The 25,337-nt window shown below is 46.2% G+C and overlaps 1 protein-coding gene across 4 annotated transcripts in view; it reads right to left on the bottom strand.

Annotated features, from left to right (window-relative positions):
- Window positions 1-25,337, bottom strand: part of KCTD5 (potassium channel tetramerization domain containing 5) — a 370,201-nt gene that overhangs the window by 104,220 nt on the left and 240,644 nt on the right. For 2 of the 4 annotated variants that reach the window (XM_085629273.1, XM_085629272.1), the window contains exon 5: window positions 24,311-24,427. The exons of the other annotated variants lie outside the window; for them this stretch is intronic. In XM_085629273.1, the coding sequence (XP_085485399.1) occupies window positions 24,311-24,427 (117 nt within the window). The remainder of the gene's footprint in view (window positions 1-24,310; window positions 24,428-25,337) is intronic. 4 annotated transcript variants of the gene reach the window in all.

Here is a 25,337-nt window from a genome sequence, read left to right as displayed (position 1 = left end):
AACCACGGCACTAAATTATTGCTTTTGTATTGATGCATCAACAGTCTATACTATTCTAGGTTTCTTTGCCAATAAAAGAAGGCCTAGCGGTGTTATACAATAATGGATTCGTGACTAGGAGCAGAGCAGACTTGTTGCTTCCAAAGTCAATATTGAAGAGACTAACTCCAAGGCTAGCATATGAGAGCACCTCAAATCTTTCACTATGTACGTGCATGAAAAGAAACTTGCTGATTTCAGGCAAGTGGGGTAACGAAAAGTTTCTTACCTGTCGGTGTAGTTTTGCAGCTTGAAGATCTTTCTGGATTCACTATGCTGTGCATTATTCCGCGATCTTGTGGTTGGGTCCGGATTCGTAGTCTTTTCTTTGTTTTTTTTTTTTTTTTTGTAGCCCAGGTGGGCGTCGACGTCCACCATTTGGTGCACCTCCCGTGACGTCGTCGTGCTTCCTGCGGAAGTCCCACCTTTGGGGCGCCATCTTCGGGTTCTTTTTTCCCTGTTTTTTTTTTTTTTTTTTTAACCCTAGGCGATTGATTAATCCTTTTGTCCATATTTCTGTACGTATCCACCTTTTTTGATCCTATCCATTTCACCCCCTCTTCCTCCAGCCTCATCTTCCTGGCGGAGGTGGGTGGGTTCGCTAGTGAATCCAGAAAGATCTTCAAGCTGCAAAACTACACCGACAGGTAAGAAACTTTTCGTTTTGCAGCGTGAATCTTTCTGGATTCACTATGCTGTGCATAGATTTTGTAGCGGTTTTCCTATTTTTGTGGTGGCTGGGTGGAAGATGATCGCTGGTCGTTGAAAATGTGTTGTAGCACCTTCTGTCCGACCTGTGCTTCCTTATTCATTTGAATGTCCACGCAGTAGTGCTTTGTGAACGTGTGCACAGATGCCCAAGTTGCTGCGAGACAAATGTCTTGGATGGGCGTGTTTGCCAGGAAGGCAACTGTGGCCCCCTTCTTCCTTGTGGAGTGAGCTTGTGGCCCCTCCGTTAGCTCCTGTCCCGCCTGTTTGTGACAGAATTGGATAGTGAGGGCAATCCATCTAGCGATGGTGCCCTTGGTCACTGGTCTACCCATGAAGCTAGTAGCAAAGGACACAAACAGCTGCTTCGACTTCCTGAGTTCTTTGGTTCTTTCAATGTAGTGCATCACCGCTCTTCTGGCATCGAGGGTGTGCAGGGCCTTTTCTGCATTTGTAGTCGGGTTTTGGAAGAAACTCGGTATCTGTATACTCTGATTCATGTGAAACGCCGACACTACCTTGGGCATGAAGTGTGGGTCCGTCCTCAGGACTACCCTGTCCTTGTGAATTTGAATGTAGGGCTCCTGTAGCGTTAGTGCTTGAAGCTCGCTCACTCTGCGTAGTGAGGTTATGGCCACTAGAAAGGCAGTCTTCATCGTCAACATTTGTAGATTGGCCTTGTGAATGGGTTCAAACGGCGCCTTCATGAGCTCCGTCAGAACCACGTTTAAATTCCATGCCGGCGGCGGCAACCTTTTCGGGGGTGCCATTCTTTTGGCTCCCTCCATGAATCTCTTCACCACCTGCGAGCTGAAGAAACTTCCACCCTTCTCACCTCTGGTGTAGGCAACGATCGCTGCTAGGTGCACCCTTAGGGAGCTCGAGCAGAGGTTACTCTTTAGAAGGTGTGTGAGGTACCTCAGCACCGTTGAGTCTCTTGTCATTCTGTTGTGCAGGCCCTTCTTCCTGCACCACACCGTGAATCTCTTCCACTTTGCGCTGTAGCACTTTCTTGTAGTAGGTTTCCTTGCCTCCCGTAGCACTCGCATAGTGCTCTGAGGTAACCTTAGGTGTGCGAACTCTAGGTCTTCAGGAGCCATGCTGCTAGGTTGAGGGTCTCTGGCTCTGGGTGCAGGACCTCCCCGTTTTGCATTGAGAGCAGGTCTTTTCTTCGCTCGAACCTGTACGGATTGCCTTGCGCCATTTCTTGAATCTGTGAGAACCATGTCTGCCTCGCCCACTGTGGGGCCACCAGGATCAGAGTCATGTTGCTGGTTCTGCACTTGTCGAGCACTCTGTGCAACAGGGGTATCGGTGGAAAGGCGTAGGCAAATGTCCTCGACCAGCTTATCCATAGGGCATTTCCCTTGGATTGCTGATCTGGTTGCCTGGACGCGAAGCTTTGGCATTTTGCATTGTGGCGTGTTGCAAAAAGGTCTATTGTGGGAGTCCCCCATCTCCGGAAGAGTTTCTCCGCTTCCTGGCCATTGAGCTCCCACTCGTGCGATGCTGAGGTCTGCCTGCTTAGCCAGTCTGCCTCCACATTGTCCTTCCCCGGTAGGTGAATTGCCAGTAGATCTATCCTGAGAGGTATGGCCCATCTCCAAATCTCCTGAGCTAGGGATGAGAGGGGAAACGACTGTGTCCCCCCTTGTTTATTGATGTAGAACATCGCCGTGGTGTTGTCTGTCTGCACCAACACCCTCTGCCCGCACAGGTGTCTCTGGAATGCCTTCAGGGCTAGCAGTATTGTTTTCAACTCGAGGTAGTTGATGTGGCGGACCGCGTCTGCCGGAGCCCATAGACCCCTCACTCTGAGGTTGTCCATGTGCGCTCCCCATCCCATCTGCGATGCGTCCGTGGTAATGGTCACTGTTGGGCTTGGTGGTGTCAGGCTTCTCCCTGTTGTTATGTTGTCTCTGTTCCACCAAGTTATCTCCTCCTGCACTGCGTGCGTAACAACCACTAGATCCTCCCAACTTCCGTTTGCTTGTGACCATTGCTGTTGCAGCCATTCCTGGAATGGTCTCATGTGCAGGCGTACATTCGGCACCAGCTGGATACAGGACGCCATCATCCCCATCATCTTGCTCACCGCCCTCACTGTCAGAGCTCGCCCCTTCTGGTAGAGCTGCGTCTCCTTCAGTAGGGCATCTGTCCTCCTGTCGCTGGGCACTACTGTACTCTTGAGGGAGTTGATCTGTGCCCCCAGGAAAATCTTTACCTGCTCCGGTTCCAGCGATGATTTTCCCTAGTGGATGGAAAATCCCAGATTTGTGAGGGTGTCCGTTACGCGTTTTGCGTGCCTCTCGCACTTCTCGTGTGAGTTTGCCTTGACCAGCCAGTCGTCCAAGTAGGGGTATACGTGTATGCCCTGCTTTCGTAGGTGTGCCGCTACCGCCGACAGGCATTTTGTAAAGACCCTTGGCGCTGATTTTAATCCGAAGGCCAGGGTTGTGAACTGGTAGTGTTCCTGTTCGATGTTGAATCTTAGGAGGCCCTTGTGCCTTCTGTTTATTGGGATGTGAAGGTAGGCATCCTTGAGGTCCACGGTGACCATGAAGTCCCCTTCTCTTATCTGTGGCAGTACCTCCTGCAGTGAAGTCATTTTGAACCTTTGTGTCTTGACGAACTTGTTTAGGTACCGGAGGTCCAGTATGGGTCTGAGGTCTCCGTCTACCTTCGGAACCACGAAGTAGTTTGAGTAGACCCCTTTGTTGCGTTCCCTGAACGGCACTGTCTCTATGGCTCCCTTTTGCAGGAGTTTCCGTGTTTCTTCTCTGAGTATTGCCAGTTCTTGGGCCGATCTCTGTCTTCCCTTCGGCTTTCTGTTTGGAGGTCTTTTCTCCAACTCTACGCAGTATCCGTGCTGCACGATGTTCCGTATCCACTTGTCTGGTTATGCGCCGCCACTCCTGAAGGTAGAACCTCAGCCTTCCGCCTACCGGTGACGTATGCTCGTAGGCTCTTGGATCTTCTCTTCCCCCTGATGACACCTTTTTGCGCCTCACCCTTGGGGGCCTGACGAGGGTGGGCGTCTTCTTGCGTGCTGAGTCACTTCGAGGAGGGCTGATCGCCCCCTCTCCTCCTTTGGCCACGTCCGTTCCCTCTCCCTCGAAAGGACTGGCCCCGAGGTTGATATTGCCAGCTTTGCTTCTGCTGACTTTGTCCGTGACCTTCGCCCTGCTGACCTTGTTGGAACGCCTGGTGCGACGTCCCCTGTTGGCTTCCACCCCTACCGTAGGGTCTCCTCGAGGGATTTCCTCGTCTCATTCCCCTCAGCTGCAGGGCCCCCATGGACCTCGCTGTCTCGTTCTCCTTCTTGAGCTGGGTGAGCTTCTCGTCCACCGTTGCTCCGAACAGTGTCTCTCCGTTGAAGGGAGTGCCCAGGATGTTGTTCTGCACTTCCGGTTTGAATCCCGAGATTCTTAGCCATGCATGCCTCCTTTCTGTGACCCCTATGGCCATGAGTCTTGCTGAAGTCTCTGCCCCATCCAACGCCGTCTTTATACAGGAGTTGGCGATGTTCTTGCCTTCATCTACCAGGTGAGAGGCTCTCTGGCGGTATTCTTCGGGGAGGTGCTTTACTAGCTCCCCCATTTCATCCCAGTGTTGGTACTGGTGTCTATTTAGGAGTGCATTTGAATTCGCCATGCGCCAGTGCATTGCGGCGTTCCTCTCGACCTTTCTGCCTGTGAGGTCGATTCTCCTGCTCTCTTTATCTGGAGGTGGGCCCGAGGTTGCTGGCACGTTGGCCCTTCTCCTGGCCGTGGAGGCAATGATGGAGTCTGCGGTGACGCTCCCCTTGATGTAAGGTGGGTCCAGGGAGGAGTGTTTATACTTTTTCTCTGTCCTGGGCGTGATCGACCGACAGGTGGCAGGCTCCTTGAAGGCTTCTCTCCCCTGGTTCATCACGCTTTGTAGCATGGGGAGTAACTGGCTCCTAGTCTGGATGGGGAGCAGTGTTTCGACGAGAAAATCTGCTTTCGGCCTCTCCTCGTCGAGCTTGACGCCGAAGGCCATTGCTGCGCTCTTCACCACCATATTGTACACCCCGATGTCGTCTGGTGGCGAAGGCCTCGAGGGGTACGTGTCCACGGCCTCCTCCGGGTTTTCGGTGTCGAGATCTTGCCATTCGACGTCGTTGCCGGTAGATGTCGCCGAATCGAAGAACGATTGTTGGTCTTCTTCCTCGGCTTCTTCCTCATAATAGGGCTCCTCTTCCTCTTCGAGGTCCCTTGTCAGCCCTTCGGCGTCGAACTCCTCCTCGACTTCGACGACGTCCGCCGATGAAACCGTTGGAATCTTGAATTCCTTCATCCTGGCGTCGAACTCCTTCTTCCTTTGAAGGATGTTCTCCATTTCGGCCTCGAGCCGCCTCTTCTTTTTCTCCATTTCGGAGATGCTTTCGGCGTCGACCGCGGGCCTTTTCGATGAAACTTGCGTCGACGTCGAACGTTCTTTCTGCGTCGATCGGCCCGTTTCATGGGATGATTTCGACGACCCTTGCCTTTCGGCGTCTTTCTGCGCCAGGGAGTCCTTTTGTAAGGATCCGCTGGGCCTTTTGTCCGAAGTTCCCCCTTTGGACGTCGAAGTTTTCGGCGCCGGGGCTCCCTTCGTGGACCTTGACTCAGTTTTTCTCGAGTCACCCTCGTGTTTGAGGTGTTTTTTGATTTGCGCTCGACGATTCGCTTACCTCGTCTTCTTTCTTCTTGTCGGTCTCTACGACCGTGAAGTTTTCGGCTGCCTCGGCGACGTTGTCCTCGTCGTCCGTGTCGAGGCCCAGCGTGTAGAGTGTCGGGGGTTTTCCTTGGCCCTCCATGTTGGCGTTGGCTCTCCTCTGCCTCTCTCTCACCCTGAGTGTCTTCGGCGCGAAGACTGAGCAGGCGTTGCAGTCGATACTCTGATGATCCACCGGTAGGCAGAGGTTGCAGACCGGATGCAGGTCTTTCTGCGCGAACTTGTGGTGGCAGTTTGGGCAGAACTTGAATGGCGTCTTGTCCATTTCGCTCAGGGTCTCTGAGCGTGCATTCTCCAAGGTTGTCGAAGAAAAAGGCTCGCTGGTCTTCTTTCTTCGCGTTCCTGTCGAAATCTGTTCTTTCCTGATCTCTTCTCTTGATTCTATCGATGAAACTCGCTTTTCTTCCTTCTTCCTCCGAGTGAACTTCTGGAGCTTCCCGATGACGATCCAGACCCAACGGCGGAAAAAAGAATCTGAAGATGGCGCCCCAAAGGTGGGACTTCCGCAGGAAGCACGACGACGTCACGGGAGGTGCACCAAATGGTGGACGTCGACGCCCACCTGGGCTACAAAAAAAAAAAAAAAAAAACAAAGAAAAGACTACGAATCCGGACCCAACCACAAGATCGCGGAATAATGCACAGCATAGTGAATCCAGAAAGATTCACGCTGCAAAACTTAGCAGCATGAAGCATACCTGGAGGCGATTATTAAAATGAACAATTTGTCTAGAAGAAAAGTCAATTGATCTCGGTAGAGGCCATTTTATGTATGCACAATATTAACATACATTTGGTTAATGAATCAAAAGCGAACCTGTATTGCGTGAAGTATTTTATGACACTGCGCGGTACACAGCAACTCCTCCGAGTACGAGATGGCTAGCACACTGCTTCATATAGGTACAGGTCTGCTGTCAAAGTAGGTAGCGGTGCCTAAACTGGAAATGTGTTTCTCTTATCTCAAACAGATATCGTGGTCACTGACTTTCATAATCCTTTTGAGGATAAATACATTTGTAAGATGACAAATTTCCACAGCCTAATACGATTTCACAGAACACATTCATAAGTGCATCTTCAAAGAGAACAACTGTAAATACCATGTGCTGCTGTATTAATATTTATGGATTTCAAAATGTACAAAGTGTACAAAATGCTATATGAAAGTTCAAAAAGTGAATATATGTATTAGTCAAGCCGCCTAACCAAGAGTGTGTTACTAACCTGCAAGATAATTTGTGTAGTGCCCGCATGTCTGTTGCATTTTGTGTGTGAAGTACCTCTGGAATGCCAAACAACTTGTACATCAAGTTCCATTAGGAAAGCTTTAGTACAATTTTAAAAACACTGCATAGCTTCTAAGCTATAACGTAACTATTTTATATGCAAGTTGGTAACACTCTTACTGATAGAGACTATCTAGCCACAGACTACTCACCTTTTGAATATTCCCCAAGTGTCAAACTAGATCTGGAAAACATTTGTAGTACATTTCTGGGCTGGGCGTTGGTACCATGAGACCCCACACTGACAGTTCTGCTCCCGAAGTGACAAGCGGGGGAAAATAAAAGGACACTACTCCCAGATGCCGACGTCAGTTGCTTCTGAGCCTGGCAGCACCTCCAGACGTGGAGCACCCAAAAGCAAACTCTTACATCAGTGGCAAATTCCTAGACTTTCAAGATTTTACGAGGTAGAGTCCAATCACAGAACAGGGAGGATTGGTGAGGAATCTGGAGTTAGTCTCTACCAGCTCGAGTGTTACTGAAGGGAAGTAACTGGTTATTCTTTTCACCTTTTGAATAGGTTTCAAAGCAGCACTTAAGTGAGGAGTGCTGTGGATCAATTCAAAGCAGAAAGCCCTGCAGGAGAGAGCGGGCAAAGTGCCCTTCTCTGCGGACATGGCTGTCCAGACAATAGTGCTTTGTAAACTTATGGAGGCAGGCCCATGTAAATGCTTGGCAGACTGGTTGAGTGGGCCTTCCAGAATCTCCTTTGCCAGTGTGCAACAGATCATAATGCAGAGTATGATCTAGCGCACTATGGTAAGCTTCTGCACAGCCTTGCCTTTTTTTGCTCTGGCTAACTCCACAAAGAGCTCATTGTCCACCTGTTGGTCAATGGGGCGATCGATGTAGAAGTTGAGGGTTTTCTCCAGGTCCAAGAGAAAAAGCCTCTCCTCAGGGGGGTGAGGTGGCGCACTGAACATCAGCAAATAAATGGACTGGCTGATGTGAAACAGCATCACAATTATCGGGAGAAAGAATGCCCAGGTACGCAGATTCAGCCTGTCGGGGAAGAAGATGCATAGAGGATGAACACAAAGCCTGGAGAAGAAGTTACTTACCTTTGATAATGCCTTATCTGGTAGAGACTATATATCTAGCTGCAGATTCCCTTCCTTTGAATTTCCCTAATCGTCAGACTGGACACTTAGAATTTGTCGTGAGCAGTAGCCTGGCACGCTGGTAGGCGGCATCAATCGGCTCCGCGTGGCGTCTTCATCTGCACCGGAAGGCACATCTGCGGCACCTATATAGGTGCCACCCAGGCACGCTGAGATCAGCTACTTTTCACAACTTACCATGCCAGAGGCATGGAGCCATTACGCGCACAAACCGGTGTGTCCAAACTAGATCCCTGAAATGGATCAGCCCTGACCCTAGAAATCTGGCCTCAGAGTGGGGAGGATGGGTGCATTGGTAAGGAATCTGAGGCTAGATATAGTAACTTGTTCATCTGATAGAATTCTAGCCACAGATTCCTTACCTGTAAACACATACCCAAGCAATACCAGGTCTAGAGAAGGGTCTGCGGAAAAACTTCAGACTAGGTACTCCTGTAGGACCGAACAAGCAAAGCGCCCATCTCTACGGACCCAAGTGTCCAGACAGTAATGTGCGGTGAACAAGTGCAGGGAAGCACACGTTGCTGCCTGGCACATATCATGTACTGGAACTCTGCAAGCTAAAGCTGTGGTCGCAATTTTAGCTCTGGTGGAATGAGCTCGTAAGCCTTCAAGAGGTTCCTTCTTGGCCAATTCATAGCAGATTTTGATGCAAAGCACAACCCAGCGAGAGTTTGTTCACTTCTGTGCTGCCTGGCCTTTCTTAGCACAAACCTACTCCCCTCAAAGAGTTGGTTATTGTTAGACCTAGCATCCTTAGGGAGTTCTCAACCCTCCACTTCCCCCAATCGTTTTGCCTCCATATTTTGCTGAATATTTTTGTTGGCAGGAAGGTTAGGTGTGTCGGAGTACCCAGCTACATAAATCTGAATTCTGAAGGCCCTGTTAAAGCAGGCTGGAAGGGAGGAGCCAACACTTCACTGAATAGGTAGTGTCCTGTCCCCACTCAAAGGGATGATGTATCCCCATAGATAGCCCGGCAAATAGGGCTGGATTGAAAGGTGGACCTGTGCACTTAAAGGAGCTGCTCTGAAGTCACCCCACGTCAAAGGCACATCTAGTTAAAAGTACTTGTAACTGAAGCTGCTCTGCTAGAAGAACTGTTGTGACTCAACTGGTCTGGAAGGCCTCCTTTTCTGCTTGTTGCCCCGCTGCTCTCCGACGTTGCTGAAGAGTTGGGCTCTGCCTTCACTCCAAGTGTGCTCAAAGGGCTTGTTGGCTTGCCTCCTGTTGCTTGAGACATCAAAGTCTCTACCACTGCTCCTGTACCAGACTCACTGGAAGCGGGCAACACAGCTTGACGCACCTCCTGTCTGTTGTAAGCAGAACTGGTTCATCAACATTGTTGCAGGAGTAAAATCGTGCGTGTGCGTGTTCAGAACCCATAAAGGATTAGTGGTGAATTAGTATAGTGACATATGAAATTTGATAAGTGGACATGTTAGTCTGTTATTTTCATTGATAAGGATAGTGAAGGGATAAAAGTGAATGATTTAGATTTATTTTTGGAGATGTCATAGCAGTAGTGAGAGGCTTGGGATGAGTAAAAAGGGGAAGAGTCAGAGGGAAGAGTTTAGAAATGCTGGTTTTGGGGGATCAGTATAGTAAAAAGGTGTCAGGTGGTGCAAGGAGGAGTAGAGTAGGGGAGAGTCTAGAAAGGGCTATTTGGGGGGGTCATAGTAGTGGTATGGGGTTTGAGAGGAATACGAGTGGGCGTAGAGTATATATTGATAGAGGTATAGGGTGAGAAAAGGGGTAGTGCATTGGAAAGAGTAGTAAAAAGATTTGAGATGAGTCAGAGTTGAGGTAGAAGATATATTGAGAGGTATAGGGTGAGAAATAGGGTAGTGGAATGAATATGCTTTTTCTTTTGGGAGGAGAGTAATAAATACATGAATCCAAGTACATGGAAGGTATATAGATGCATAAAGGAAGTAAGTATAAGTAGATTAAAGATGCATTTGATAAACAGTTCTAACAGTCATCCATCTGGCACTCCCATGTACGGTCAAGGTAGAATGACAATGTTCTTTTTGGGTCCAGACAGTGGAGTCACTTCTCTTTAGAGGATGTGGAAGAGCGTAGTAGGTAGGTAGTGTGATGGACTGTCTTACATGAAATTATGTGACCACTTTTGGCAGAAAAGAGGCCCTCATGCAAAGCACTACTTTGCAAGTGTGAATAGAGATACAGCAGCTTGAATGACCATGCCTGTAGCACACTCACTCGATGGGCATAAAGAGCTTGAGTGGACAGATGTGCAGAGGCTAAAATAGAGCACACATCAAAAATGTCAGATCCAAATTAAGGTCCTACTGAGGCATAATGAATGGTGAAGGGGGAAAAATATTGACAAAATTTTTCAAAAACCTATGTACAAGAGGGAATTTAAACAAGGATGGTTGGTCAGGCAGCCGCAAGAAGGTAGACTGAGCAGAAAGATCACTTAATGGTGCCCATGGCAGAATCTAATGGGCAAGGGAAAGAGCAAAACGAAAAGTTTCAGAAAGGGGATCAATGGACTTTTCTGAACACTACGCCACAACTTTTGTTCCCCCCAAAGGCAGGAGTATACTATCTCGGTTAAGGAACGAACGCCTGGCTGTCAAAACCACATTACAGACTTCGGAGAAAGGTCGAATGTTGTCAACTTCTGCCGCTCAATGTCCACCCAAGAAGGCTGAGTGTGGACAAATTTGGGTGCAGAACCCTCCCCTGCTGCAACAGAAGATTCTCCTAAAGGGGCAGCCTGATCTGAGAATTGGTCGCCATGCTCAGTGGCTCAGGATTCCAAACTCTCCGTGCCCAGTCCAGAGCCACAAGGGTGACTTGGGCCCAGTGTGAGAAAGTGGCTCTGTATATACTGTTCCCAAATAGGTACAGGGTGTACAGAGTTCACAGTCCCCAGAGGTTTGGCAGAGGCTAAAGTTAGATATTACCTTACTCTTTAAAGTGGTAGCTTGGTCGAGCAGTAAGGCAGTACCAGAGGACAGTGTAAAGCATTTGTTTCACACACTGAGCAGCAAATGGTCTCACACACTCAATAACTGAACTCTAGGCCAATGGTTTATATATATAAAAAAAAATATATGCTAGTTTTATTTTAGAACCAACAATAGGTATTCAAATATACTTTCTCAGAATGAGATGCTTTATAAAAATACTTTTGCAATATGCAATTGGCTTTTGTAGAAAGTTACAAGTGGTTGCAATAGGCAACACAATTTTAAACACAATAGTGCCTTGAGTTCAATGGAAATTAACTTATTTGCAATAGATTACTTTTGGGATTCCAGGACTGGATCCTTGATTCAGTCCTGGGACAGTACTTCGAAACAAGTGATAAAAGTCGACTTAATTACTGTGAGGATTTTTAGACAATATTTTGCTATTTTAAAAGTTGACACTTGGAAAATATTTCATGGAAAACAGTCAATGATTCCCTATGGCAGAAAATTCAAGTTGCAGGTATAGTATGTTCTTGTTACTTTTGTAATCCAGTACTGGGTGCCTAGACTCAGTACTGAGACCTTTATCCAAAACAGGTAAGTAATTAAGTTTTCAGAAATTATACGATTTTTAAAGAATATTTAAAGTTTGCAGAAATTGGCACTTAGAAGAAATTTCACAGAAAAACAGTCAATGATTTCTTATGCGAGAAAATTGGGTTACTGGTAAGTACAGTGGTAGGTATTTTTCAGAGTCATTGCTGGGCACCAAGATCCAGCACTGGGAGCTCACCTAACAGCAGGTGAGTGTTTACGTTACTCGGCTGATTTTTGGTGAATATTTTAAGTTTTGAAAAGTCCACACTTAGAAGAAATTTCAGGAAAAAAACCAGTCAATGTTACCCTATGGAGAAAATGGAGTTATCAGTTTAAAGGCAAGTACTCGACTGGCAGAGTAAAGGTTCTGGGCATAGACTCAGGGGTCTCCCAGGGTCAGGTAGGTACAGTTGGTTCACCCTCAGCGGCGCAAGGGCGGCCAGGTGCAGAGAGAGCTAGGCCCAATGTTATCCTATGAGAGGTAGGGGGGCCTTGGTTGGTGGCTGCTGACTAGCAGGCCACGAAGCTGTGGGAGCTGGGCTCCTGGTCACTTAGGACAAGTGGGGAAGTGGCTAGGTGTAGAGGTTGCACTGCCAGGGCCACTCGGGCGGCTGGGTGCAGGGTGCTTTTGAGCCTTCGGGCGCTCAATTGATTTCAATGGGAAATCTCCGGTTTAGAAAAAGACTGCAAGCTCTGAGACGAAGATTCTTCAGGTGCCACCACCACTTCGAGAGGTAAGTTGGGTAGTTTGAGGATAGGTAGGTACCCCAGGAGTAGGCACAGGGGGCCGCGGGTGCTGGGTGCAGGGGTGCCTTTTGGCGTCGGGAAATCTTACCCTCTGTTGATCGTGGTTGGGGGGGCACCTGGTTCTGAGGCTGCAGGCTTCTTCAGGAGTGTCGAGGGGGGTCCTTGGGTGCCGGACTCGGGGTCACAGTCGCCATGGGGTCGTCCTTGTGGTCTTTGTTCACTCCGGCACAGGCCAGGCTTGGCGGGTGCAGAGTGTGCTGGGTTCACGGTTCCGGGCTGCTGCCAGGGATTAGAAGTAGATTTTGAGTGGAACCTCTAGTCATGGGAGTCCCAGGGGGCTTAGAGTCAAAAGGTAGCCAGGTCCTTCGGGGTTTGTGAGGTTGCTGGCCACAAGAGATGCCGGGTTGCAGCAGGAGCAGGTTCGAAGGACGATGGGCCGGTAGGGCTGGGGCCAAGGCAGTTGGTGTCTTCCTCTTCTTAAAAGCTGCAGGGCAGGTCTTCTTTCTTCTAGCTCTTCTTCGGATTTCGGAATCTGGGGAAGGAAGGTTCAGGGTGCCCAAAAATACTAGATTTAGGGGCGTTACAGGTAGGGGAAGGGACCAATGGGTCCCTGTCCTGGGGTGGATACACCCCCTATCCTGCCTCTCTCCTGTGGGAGGGGTGCAGTAGCCTAGTCCTGATTGGGCAGGGCTTCCCATCTTCAAGATGGCGAGAGCCGGGAGATGTGCTTCACCTCGCCTCACCCACCTGAGGGGTGGGGTTGGCAGGCTGGCACATCCCCTGTCCTTATTTGGGGTTTCCGGCCAAGCTTCCCGCCAGAGTGGGAGGTTGCATTGGCCTGGGGAAGCTCACAGAGGCGGCATGCCTTTAAGGATGTGCATTGTTGCAGACCCAAGAGAGCAGGGGCTCTCCTACCTAGGGGTCCAGCAACATGTCTGCTGTGTGGCAGCCTAGGCAGCCTCAGAACAGACGTGGATTGTAGGTTAGGTTTTTAGGGGGCATCTCTAAGATGCCCTCTGGGGTGCTTGGTACATCAAATCCCACACTGTCAGTGTGGGTTTAATGTGCTGAGAAGTTTGATACCACACTTCTCAGCCTTCAGTGTTGCCATTATGGTGCTGTGGAGTTAGTGTTTGACGAGCTCCGAGCACCATGTGCTCTAAATGGCAGCTCTGCACTTACAGTGCCCAGGAATGGACCTGTGTACTGTAGGGGCACAGGGCTCCTGCTCCTGTGCCCACACAATTGCCATAGGGAACCCAGCTAGAGGGGTGGCTGATGTATGCCAGGGCAGTGTAGGTGGTGGGCATGGCACACAGGGATGTGTGCCATGTTGACTATTTGTTTTGTCTTGTACCCAGCCTGCAGAGTGTGAGTGTGTGTGTGTACAGGGCCTCTAAGGGTGGCACAATGAGTGCTGCAGCCCTTAGAGGCCTTCCCTGGTCACAAGGCCCTGGGTACCTAGGGTACCATTTACCAGGGGCTGACATGTGGCCAGGGTTTGCCAATTTGTGTTTTGTGTTTTTAGGGAAGGAACATAAGCCCTGGGCACCTGATTGGCAGGAGTCCAGGGTACACTCAGTCAAAGTACATTCAGCAAAAAGTGGGGGCATACCATGCAAGAAAGATGGCACTTTCTCACACTCAGTCTTTCCTTATTTTCTTTAGAGCTTTGGACAGGAGTAGTATGGGCTGGAAGGTGTACGGAGGCCTGAGCTCCACTCCAGCTGAAAAGGATCTCCCAGCAACAGCCGCCTTGGAAACTCCAGCCCACAAAACTGCTGACATTGTGCGTTCCACAGAGGCGAACATCTGGAACCAAGGCTCCCCACACTGTTGAATGAAACAGTGAGCCAACTCTGGATGAAGACGTCATTTGTGATCCACTAGGCATAGAAGGCAGTTAGTCCACCCTGGCATTCAGCGAATGTGCAATGTGTTTACCACCAGGGATATTCCCTGCTGTTCCTGCCATGTCCAGAGACGCAGGGCGTCTTGACAAAGGGTCCAAAACCCCACCCAGTTTTTTGCAGTACCACATGGTGGTATTGTCTGAACACCTGCACTAGCCATCCTTTTATGGAGGGTATAAAGGCTTTCATTGTCAGTTGGATCGCACAGCGCTCCAACAGGTTGAAGTGGAGTCCAGACTCTGCTGGAGACTATTGTCCTCTGATCTCCACCTCTCTCAGATGGACGTCCCATCCCAGGAGTGCCGCATCTGGCACTACGCTGAGATCTAGCTAGGGTAGGGAGAGGGGTCTGCCGCTGACCCAATCACAGTTCAATAGCCACCACTGCACATCTTTAGCAGTCACCTCCGCCATATGGATGTGGTCAAAGGGGTCCCCTTGATGTTGGGAACAATGGGACTTCACATCCCACTGCTGAGTCTAATCGAGGAAAGGCACAAAACTGAACACTGTCCAGAATTTTATCAGATGAAAGGTTGCGTCTGAGAAGTAGTCCGGTGTTACTTTGGCACATTGAACGTGAACCCCAAAGATGACAGGAAGTTCACCATAGTCTAGAGGTGGTTGACAGCTGCCTGGGGCCATCGGGGTAGAGGAAGACTGGCATCCCTGGTCTCCAAATGTGCGCAGCTATCACGTTTATGAACACCTGAGGGACGCTATTGAGACCAAAGGGGAGTAAAGTGAACTGAAAATTATCCTCTCCCAACACGAACCGCAGGTATTGCTGAAGAACTGGCAGGATAGCAATATGCAAATGGGTATCCTGCAGGTTCAACGTCACCATCGAATCTCCAGGGTCGAAGACAAACAAGACCTGGTCCAAAGTGAGCATTCGGAGCTTCTCTGAAAATAATAGTGCAGATTTAGAAAATGCCTGAGACCTCCATCCCTCTTGGACACCAGAAAGTAGTGTAAACAATCATGTCGTACTTATGGTGCTGGCATACTCTGGATAGTCCCTTTCACCAAAAGGTTTTGCTATTCCTGCCACAAAATGGAGATGGTCCTCAGTCAGTTGTTGGGTAGACAGTGGAAGATGTGGCAGGGATGAAAAGAAGGGCAAGGCATAAACTTCACAAACTATCTGGAGGACACACATGCCCTATGTGATCACTCGGTTGGCTGTGTCCTTGTAAGATTACACTAAAGAGGCTTTGCACGTGGGGGGTATGGCAGTGGAGAGTTGGGGACGTATACTGAGCAGTACACAGACTTGGGGTAGGGGCTGTGAGCACACAAGCCTCTTCAATGAAACTGTTAGGTTTTCGTTGGTGTGGCATGGGATGGAATTATGGTGTATGGCGGCCGAAGCCAAGAAAGGAACGCTGAAAGTGTTGTTGGCGAGGCAGAGTGGAAAGGCCCGCATCACAACCAGAATTGTGAACTTGCCCGCATCACGACAATCCTGAATGGCCTGTAAGAGAAAAAGGCGAAGGTATTCCAGAACACCAGGGGAGGACTTGTGCCACAGAGTCCAATAGGGCGCAAGTAAACAGCTCAGTAAACATGAGGCGCTGATCGACTGCAGAGACATACTAGTGGAGGAACACAAGTGTTTTTCAAAAGTCTCCACTTTTAGTTTCCCTGTTGGGGGGGGGGGGGGGGGGGGGCTTGGGGCGAGGAATTGGTTTTTCTAGAGGAAGCATGCACCACAGGACTTTCTGGAGAGGGGTACGGAGAGAGAAAGGCTGAATTACCTGAAACAGGGCGGTGGCACCTGGGAATTTGACAGTTAACGGAGGTCTGGTCAGGGCTTAGCTCAAGCCCCTAGAAGGAAATCGCCAAGGTGAAGGGGAGGAAAGGCACAGAAGCAGTTTGGCCAGCCCGGAGGATTTTGGTCAGACGTTTGTTTTCACTTCCATAGTGAGGATTTGGAGATTTAGGACTGAGGCTGCCCTACACATGAACATGGCTTACTTTTGCGCCTGGGCCAGGAGGGGAGAATAGGGAGGACTGCAGGGAGGTGTCAAGCACACTAGCATCTTGCAAGTCCTCATACCAACTGCCATCGGCATAGGGCTGAACTCTTAACCCCGATTAGGATTGTTGTCAGTCTGTGGAAAAAAAAAACAACATGTAAGATGTGTTGCCTGCCTGGTGGTAAGGCGATAAACTGCTGTCAGATTCAGTTGCGAAGTCGGTCAAATTCGGACTGGCATAGACTCTGCACTAGAAAGGAAAATGGGGTACAGCTCTTGGAATGGCATAGTTCGAATCGAAGTTGACGTGCCTGGGTCTGGAATGGGTAAGGAAGCAGACGGTGGTGTCAGTAATAGAGTATATTGGAAACTACACAGAAGGGCCAGCTGGTACCGAAGGCGAACCTGCAGAGGGTAACTGATGTGGTAGTCCTCAGCTCCGTGGTGCCTGAGGGCATGCCAGAGTGAGTCTTTAAAAAAAACTGAAGGGATGGAGCATGGCTGAGCAAAACTCTGATTTGGTGCAGCATGGCAGAAGGCCCCAGAAAATATAGTTCCGGAACAAACACACAAATCTGTTCTGAAGTCTGCAGACTTTGGGAACAGGACCATTGGCGCCACCCACAGGCTTTCTCAGTGAAGTAGAAATGGTCGGAGTGGAACTCCACTTAGACTTCTTATATTTCTTGCACTTATCAGATGAGTGACAAAGACCGTCCTCAAGAGCAAATCAATCTACCCCAGGAACTGGAATGAGTTTTTGACTTGCAATAGGACTTGGAGTGGTGCCAGCACTGCCTTTTCTTGTGCTTTTCTATTTTAAGTTTTGCTTTACATTCTGTGATGGCCTTCAGGATTCAAAGACTTGGAATCATGATCCGACCCCAGACATCACATGCAAACTTGGTGGGGATCCGTCACAGACCGTTAAATAATGTTTACTGGATTTTACCATCTGTAGATGGATGAGACTAACAAATTACAGGAGTGAATTGCACAGGTTCACACTGAAGAATGGGGTTCCCAATAAACAGGGTTAGGTTACAACCTGGAAAAAGGAACTAGGGAGTGCACAAGTGAAAATAGTGTAATGATGTGGAACAGAACTAAGAGTGGTTCGTGGAGCGGTTGTGTACTCCGATGTAATGTAAAAGAGAGAGAGGGTACCCAATGCCTAAAAATGTAACAGGGAGGGGATTCTCTACAGTCAGTTCCTTATACTATGTAAGTATAGTATCACAGGGAGCAGCAAAAGGCGCTGCCATATACCACTGGCCTCCTCCCAATGTAGTGCAGAGCTTTCTGCTTCTCCCCATCTAATTTGTGCCTTATGCTATAGAGCAAGACCCAGGGGGCACGGTGGGGGTGCTGGGCCTTCCAGTGCATAGTTAGTAGACGCTTAGCCACAGGAGGCAGAGAATGGTGAATTGCACACAAACTCAGTTTGTCTTTCGAACATACCTGAGGTGTAGCCTCCCATTAATTCAACGTGGTGAGTTTTGTAACTGTGCTCAATGAAGCATGTATTTCATGCCAAAAGCTTGCTATTCTAGGGCATGACTAGAGCATGTGCTGGAAGTAAGCAGCCTGGGTGAAACATCTAGGACAAGTGAAATTAGCTCCTAGAAACATGCTTTAGACAAGAGGGTGTAAGATATGCCCTGTGAAGAATCATATTGGATATATTTAAAACTATCATTCCTCTAAACAGTCTTAAGGGACTCCAGAGCACTAGATCACTGTCATGAAGAGGTCTTGTTAAGTCCTCCTCCCAGAGGTAGAGGAGGTGTACCAGAGAAATATCTGCTTGTTCCCCAATGGCTTTGTATAGCCATAGGATGAGATGTCGGCCATCGCCAGGGGGCGGGCCTCTAAGGATTATCCTGCAGGGTGACTGGGGGTTGCAACGATTTACCCATGTACTGTGGACTCATAGCTGGGAAATTTATGCGATGGAAATTGTATTTTGACATGCCCAGGCGGGGGATAGTCGTTGATTGTATTGTTTTCTGAGTGTTTAAATGCCAATAAAAATATTCAACAAAAAAAAAAAAATGAGATGTCGGCCATCCTCCATGAGGTATAGAGTATGTATCACCACATGGGTAGGCTGTTCTTTATCCAGTGCTCCCCATAATATTTGGAGTGCTGACAGGAATTGCCCATATGTTGCTAACTGTCCCGGGGAAATATTAGAATCTTGACGAATGTTCGAATAGGAGAACCTGGGCATCTTGGACAAGATCTCCAACCGTTTCTAAGAATCTGCCACAGACTAAATTGCAACAGGACTTAAAACCGGTTGTCTTACGGGGTGACATTCCTTGCACACTGTGGAAAACTTCAAAGAAATAACTGACAAAAAGCAGTCAGATTAGATAAGCTCCAGAGGAGAGTCGAGAGGTGCATAAAGAGGAACTGACAGTGTGCGGGGCTTTATAGGCCCCGCATGTGACTTCCGTAGCAGACTGGCACAAGAGTGGAGCTGCATTGTGCCATCTTCCAGCACACAGAGAACAATGAAAAAGTGTCTGGATCCAGTCTGATGCATGGGGAATATTCAAATAGGTGAGGAATCTGCAGCTAGAAGTCTATTGGAAATAGATAATCACCAATTGTAATGTGATTTGTTTTTTTTAAAGTTATGCCAGGGATTGAATTTTCAACCCAGAAACTAGAATCGGTTAAACAAATAGATACTAAAGTATGAATTCATAAAAGCTTCTAATGACCCTAGACGGTCTTCAATCTATCCATTCAGCTCTTATAAAAAGCACAGTGACAGCCAGGCAAAACCTTAAGGATCTTGAGACTTATCACGCTAAAAGTTATAAAAAATAAAAAAAAGCTAGCACAGCCTTGACTTGTGACACCGGCATACAGTATTCAAACTGCTGCTATGTCTATTTCTATGCACATAACCAGCACCTCAGAAATAGGTTTCATGGTGTTCAGAAACAAAATGTGACCACAGAAGACCATACCGCATCCTTCACTTAATGTTAAACTAAAGACAAAACAAACCCCATTTGCTTCTTGATAATGGTGCAAGAGACAACATGCTTCAGCATTCCAGCTCAACTTCAAACTGACCTAATAATTAGAAGTTCATGATAAATTGAATGCAAAAACAAGCAGCAGCATCTAAAACAGAAGCATGGCGAATCAATTTCAGAAAATGGGAGCCTCTGAAGAGCTGCTACTAACGGAGGCCCAGTTTGAGGAGCATTCTAAAAGTAAAATGCATAAAACAGGTTGGGTTTATCTAAAAGTAAGAAATCAAGACTAAAAGAGAAAGTATTGAAAAGTTATTGCTGGGACAAGACTTAGTTGACTCTTTTGGTCTATAAAGGAAACCAGAAAGGCCATCCTGGAGAGTCAGACTGCGAGACGATACTAAATTCCACTTCGTATGGACACACTTCTTGAGCATCAGTTTGCTTTGGAGGGTATAATCATTAGATTTATTTTACACTAACTAAAAATGACAAGAATTAGAAGCCTTTGGCAAAGTATGCCAGGAGCTTCTCTCCGAACTGATGCACTACTGATTACTACTTATAGGGGGTGGATACCTGAAATAGTGCTCGATAAAATAGCTGCATCAGGATTTACAGACTTAATTCAAGTGTTGGGAACCTGTGGAGAAACACAAGATTAATTATCTTCCGGCACATAGGCAAGGCCTACACTAGTCAATGCCACACCAGAAAACTATGCGCTAAACCAAAAGGTCCTTTGTAGCAACCAGTCATTTTTATTAGAGTTATTTAGAGGCTCAGGTTACTAAGGTACAATGAATTGCATTTGTCAAAGTGCCTCCGTCCTTGCCCTTTCAAAGCAGCCATCAATTCCATGTGATTGTTGCACCAGAACATCTGCTCAGATCCATAAATCTCCACAGATAAGTCTGTTGATTGGACAATAATCAATGAAAATCAATAGCCTATCGACAAGTCTGAAGACCCTTTTCAAAATTACCTTACCCGTTCCCATCAGGTACAAAACTCAATGGTCCTCACAATTCTGCCAGAACAGCGCAACAAAAACTTGACTATAAAGCCCACACCCTGTGCTCTAAACCACTGCAGCACACAACAATTTGCCATAAACACTTATGTTTGCAAAGCTAATGGATCTAGCACTGGCCATCAGCATTTTAGCAATTCTTGCTTTCTTTTGTCATGGTTTTTGCAAAATGTTTTTGTTCAGGAAGCCATCTGGCTCACATCCAAAACTAAAAAAAAATGCCTAAAGGCAAAAGTGTTTTTTTGGTCTAAATAAAAGTACACATTACCATGGTAAACCCAGAACTGACAGGAACTACCTTGTGTGTGGATGTGCTCCTTGTGAAAGGGCAGCATGCTATAACTCAGTGAAGTCGGTCAATGGCTGAAGATGGCTAACATTGCCCCAGATACATGCTGAGTGGGTGGAAGCAAAATGTGAATGAGACACTAATGGATGGATGCTGGCTGAAAACTCCTATAAGTAATTAGGTTATACATACTTTTAGTATAATCAAAAGGTCTCGCCTAACAGACCTAAAACATAGCAGTTTGTCTGGCACTGGCTGCTAGCCTTGCTATTGAAAAAGAAGGCGGGAAAGGAAGCAAGAATAAAAAGAAAGGCAGGCAAGGAAGGCAGAAGGCAAGAAAGGGAAAAAGGAAGTGAGTAAGGCAAAAAAGGAAAGAAGGTAAATATATGTAAGAGAAGGAAATAATGCAAGAAAGACTGTAAAAAAGAAAGGAAAGGGAACAAAAACAGGCAAAAAATAATTAAGGGCAGAAAGGCAAAAAAGAAAGCATAGAAGGCAATAAAGGAAAGTAAAGAACGAAAGACTGCAAAACAAAGGGAAGAACAGAGAAGGAAGAACGAACAAATTTAAGTAGGTAAAAGAAAAGAAAGAAAATGTAAAAAGAAAAGGTAAGAAAAAACAAATAAAAAGGCAAAAAAGTAAAGAAATGAAGCAAAAAAGAAGTAAAGGGAATTAATGCAAACAAAGAAATGGAGGGAAAAATAAGGAAAGGAATGAAAAACAGAAAAATTAGGCAAAAGAGGAATGAAGAGGCAAAAGCGAAAGGAAAGAAAAGAAAAAAGTAAATAAAGGTAACAAGGAGAGAAAAAAGGCAAAAAAGGATAAGGAAATCTTAACAATTAAGGAAAAGTATACATGAAAGAAAAAAGGGAAGGTGAAAAAAAGGAAAGGCAAAAGAAAAGGCTGAACGAAATAAGGAAAAAGGCAAAAACTGAAAAAAGGAAACAAACAAGAAAGAAGGTAAGGTGGAAAGAAAAAAGGTAGAATTGACAGAAAGAAAGTAAAAGACAGAACAGATGGAAAGAAGAAAGGAAAGGGTTCACACTAAAATATTGGAAACTAAAGCCCAAATTGCACCCAACCTATATTTAAATAAAACTGTTGCAAGTGTGCTGCAACTTAACCATGACGTTTTTTCCCCCTAGCCAAAGCTGATCAAAAACCCATTGGTGATTGAGTCCAAGAACACAATATGGTATGCTGTGAAATAGCCCATGTCCACTTTAAAAGCAATTTACAACAGCATTGGAAGGAGTCAGGAACTGAAAGTTATTAAGTGCCCCGTGCTCACTTCAAATGCATTCTATCAACACATCAGGCAACACTAGCACTAAAGGGAACTCCTTGTGTGCAACTTGTGAAAAGCAAACTGCAGTCACTCAAAGTGACGTTAACCACCAAGTAGGCTGAACCATTGCCCAATGCTGTGGTCTGTAGCGGGACATAGCAAAAGGGAATGGCAGATCCATGGGTGACGAAAGGTGACTGAAAGCCATTTAAAGCATATTATACATAACATTCTTGTAAAATAGAAAAAAAGGTCTTGGCTACAGGGGACTGGCTGATGGGTTTATGACCTATGACCAATCATTGGCTACTTACAGGTCATTGAGAGTGCCGAGTGATGGGGGAGTGGTCAGCCTCTGTGCCCAACACATCTCAGCTAACACAGATCAATAAGTAGACTATGAACAATAACATGTAAAATGAGAGTATGCTTAGTGCGCATAGTAGAAGGAAACATGACTGGCTTGGGAATAACAAGGTATTGTCACTGCCTACAGGTGCAATAGCAAAAATAGTATAATATTCCTACAACACTGCCATGCAAGTATTCCTTCATGACTAGCTATTGACGTGGCACTCATTCTAACATTGGTAAAGCCTCCCAACAATAAGAACTGTTTCCTTCTCACCCTGATTTAGAGTATTCCATTACAAATTAGAGTCTAGCATAGTTTGAGCGCTCTCAAACAGTACACAAAACGGACTACACTTGATGTTTTTTGCTGGTGGGTGGGTTAAAGACTTCAATTTAGAGATCATGCTGCGTAACGTACAGCATTCATGGTTAAGGTTGAAAGCTGCTGTAGGTACTGTGTTGGGTGTTCAGCCACATACTTACACATCTCCTTTTGTGCATTTTGGACGTCATGTTTATGGAATTCGGGTGTAACACTCAATTCTATCTCTGCTCCCAGAATTACACAAGTTTAATTTTAAACTTAAAGCTTCCTAAAAGTTCACTGCTAGGCATTTCGCAGCTCAGAAAGCAAAACTGCTCCACTGGGAAGAGAACACCACAACTCCAATCTTTAACTGGGAGAGACTTGCTCTACTCCCCTCAATGTAGCATGATGCGGCATTCTTTAAATTCACTATATGTTCAAGGTGTCAGGAGAGAAGAAAGTAACTAAACTACTGATTATTAGAGATCATGTACAAGAAGTGTTGGCACAAATAATCAGGCCTGAAGCATATACCACCAAACAGACCTTGATTCCACATGTGCCCGAGTAATTTAGATATCTTGAACAGGTTTCCCATTTTACTCTTGCTTTCTAAATATTTACTCCAGTCGCCTACCCCACCTTGTGTTCCCTGTAGGGTTTGGCTATTTTTTTGGGCTAAAGTCCAGTCAGAAAACAGTCCTATGCATCAGTAGACATACTTTAATGTTTTTGCGGTGAAAACATTAGACGCTGTTTACTAAAGCTGGTCCATGTTTCAACGACAGCTGTTTGACGCGAGTACAGTGTTAATCCTGGCTCCCAAACGAATACAAAATAATGCAGTTTTGAAAAGTCACTTTACTACATTCCCTTGCCTTCATCTGTCTAAATGGGTCTCCGGTGAACAAGGCATTCAAATGCTCAAAACAAGAGTAGCAAGTGATATTTTTAATAAAAAACTGGGCATACACCTCTACACTACAGTACATCTTAGTTGTATCCAATAGTAATTGCATCATATTTGGCAAAGACCTGAACAGGATGAAATGTCTAGTGTGAAACCACTGAAGACAGTGCCACATGATGGTGATAGTTAAGGGAAAAAGCATCCAGTTTGTCTCTATTAAAAGACTTGCTTTAAAAAAAACACATGGAAGCAGTGGGTCACTACTGCAGTGACAAAGTGCATGAGAAGTTCACCCAACTATGCACTGAAATTTAACAACATACTTTTCAACATCAGTGATGGTCCCCAAAAGCCTTTTGTGGACCATATGAAAAACGTAGTGAATTTATAGCCTGCCCATGGTTTCCCTTAGTATTTTTGCCACTCATTTTCTTGCTTTTTATTCAATGACTTACTTTTCTCTTCTTGTGTCTGCCCCTCCCCTTGAACAAAGACCCTTTGCCATCCTTTGATAGGCTGACTTGTGTCCTTCCACTGCTCACAACTAGGGAACTACTTTATCTTTAACCACACTTTACTGGTAAGTGATGTTTGTGGTCAGATCGGTAAATTAAACAAAGAGTGCCCATTTCATTTCGTCGACATATGAATGCACTTTTTATATTGGTGATGGCCCAGTAGCTGCCCCACAGTAGCTACCGCACATTTTATTTATTTTTTAGACACTTCGACCAAACAAATTAGGCCTCGACAAGGCGAAAAAGGGAGGTGGTCAACACCAGCCTTGCTGCTTTGCCAATTATTGTTTTAGGTGTACAACCCTCGTTTATAAATGCAGTTATGAACTACTTTAACAAGGCTAATTATTCTAAACCAGCTAAATAAATCACTTAATATCAAAAAGCAACATAAAAATTGATGGCTTTCAGTACAAATTTGGTGATATACCAGTGGTATAAAAATGAATGAAAAGCAGTGATGAAAGCAGGAATACAAGAAAGCCATGCATGGCAGTGTAAGAGGGAAGTGAATGGAAAAGTGGGACACACCTCACTGCTGCATTTCTGGAAACTCGTCTCCTCCCCTTTCACTTCCCTTGACACAATCAGCAGAAACTCTGACTGGTGGTCTCGCCCGTAGCCATAGGGGGAACCTATACTGACAAGCTGCAACAACCAATCAGAGTAAGAGAAAAACAACAAACTTGTAATGCTAGCAATGAGAAGAATCTACCATTAAAATAACAGTTGGTGAGAAGTACCCATTAACAATATGGTCATTACATTTTTCATGAATTGGATATAAACAAGTTACTTACCTAGATATGTGATTTATCCCAAGGGAGATGTGCAGAACCTGGCCTGACCCATTTCGTTCCTAGAATTAAACTCCATGACTTGTGCACCAAGAACCAAATGTTCTTGAGAAAGACTCCATGGACAAAATAAAAATAATTTTAAAAATAAATAAAAAAAAATCAAAAAAAAAAAAAAAAAAAAAAAATCGCAGTGATTGCGATGATCAGGCTCATTAATGGCAACCAGTCAGTGGAAAAATGTATGCATGTTTAGGATCCCTTAAACTATGATTTCACTGCAAACTCTAAGCCACTACCAGTAACTGGCTAAAGTAGAATGGGCTGAGTCCCAAGTTTTAGATTAAATGCTGTTACAACCGAGTCAACCCAACTAGGCATGGGAAAACCTAATTACATGTAACACAAAATTACTTGAAATTTGGCATAATGCAATTCAGTTCACTCAGAAAATTATCAGCACTAGGCCCTTACTGCGAGTAGTGCAGAAAGGGGTGGAAATTATGACAGTCGCTAAATAACAATAACCCTCGTGGTGGAGATATTTAATAGATATGGTTAACCATCTTTTGCAAGCTGAACAGGCCAAAATGAGTCATACAATGCAGTATCAGTGTTTATGGCACATCTTACCAAATGCTTTACCCATTTTATAAACAATTTCCTTAGACAAATTTTGCAAGTTTTAGAGCTTTAATCTATTCGAAAATAATGCTTAATTTAGGTGCGCAATAGCTAGCTAGACCACTGCCACCTGCGCT

The sequence above is a fragment of the Triturus cristatus genome, chromosome 10, assembly GCF_964204655.1.
Source record: "Triturus cristatus chromosome 10, aTriCri1.1, whole genome shotgun sequence".
Classification (NCBI taxonomy): domain Eukaryota; kingdom Metazoa; phylum Chordata; class Amphibia; order Caudata; family Salamandridae; genus Triturus; species Triturus cristatus.
Note: the sequence above shows the minus strand (reverse complement) of the source record. Positions and strands in the feature narration are given on the sequence as shown.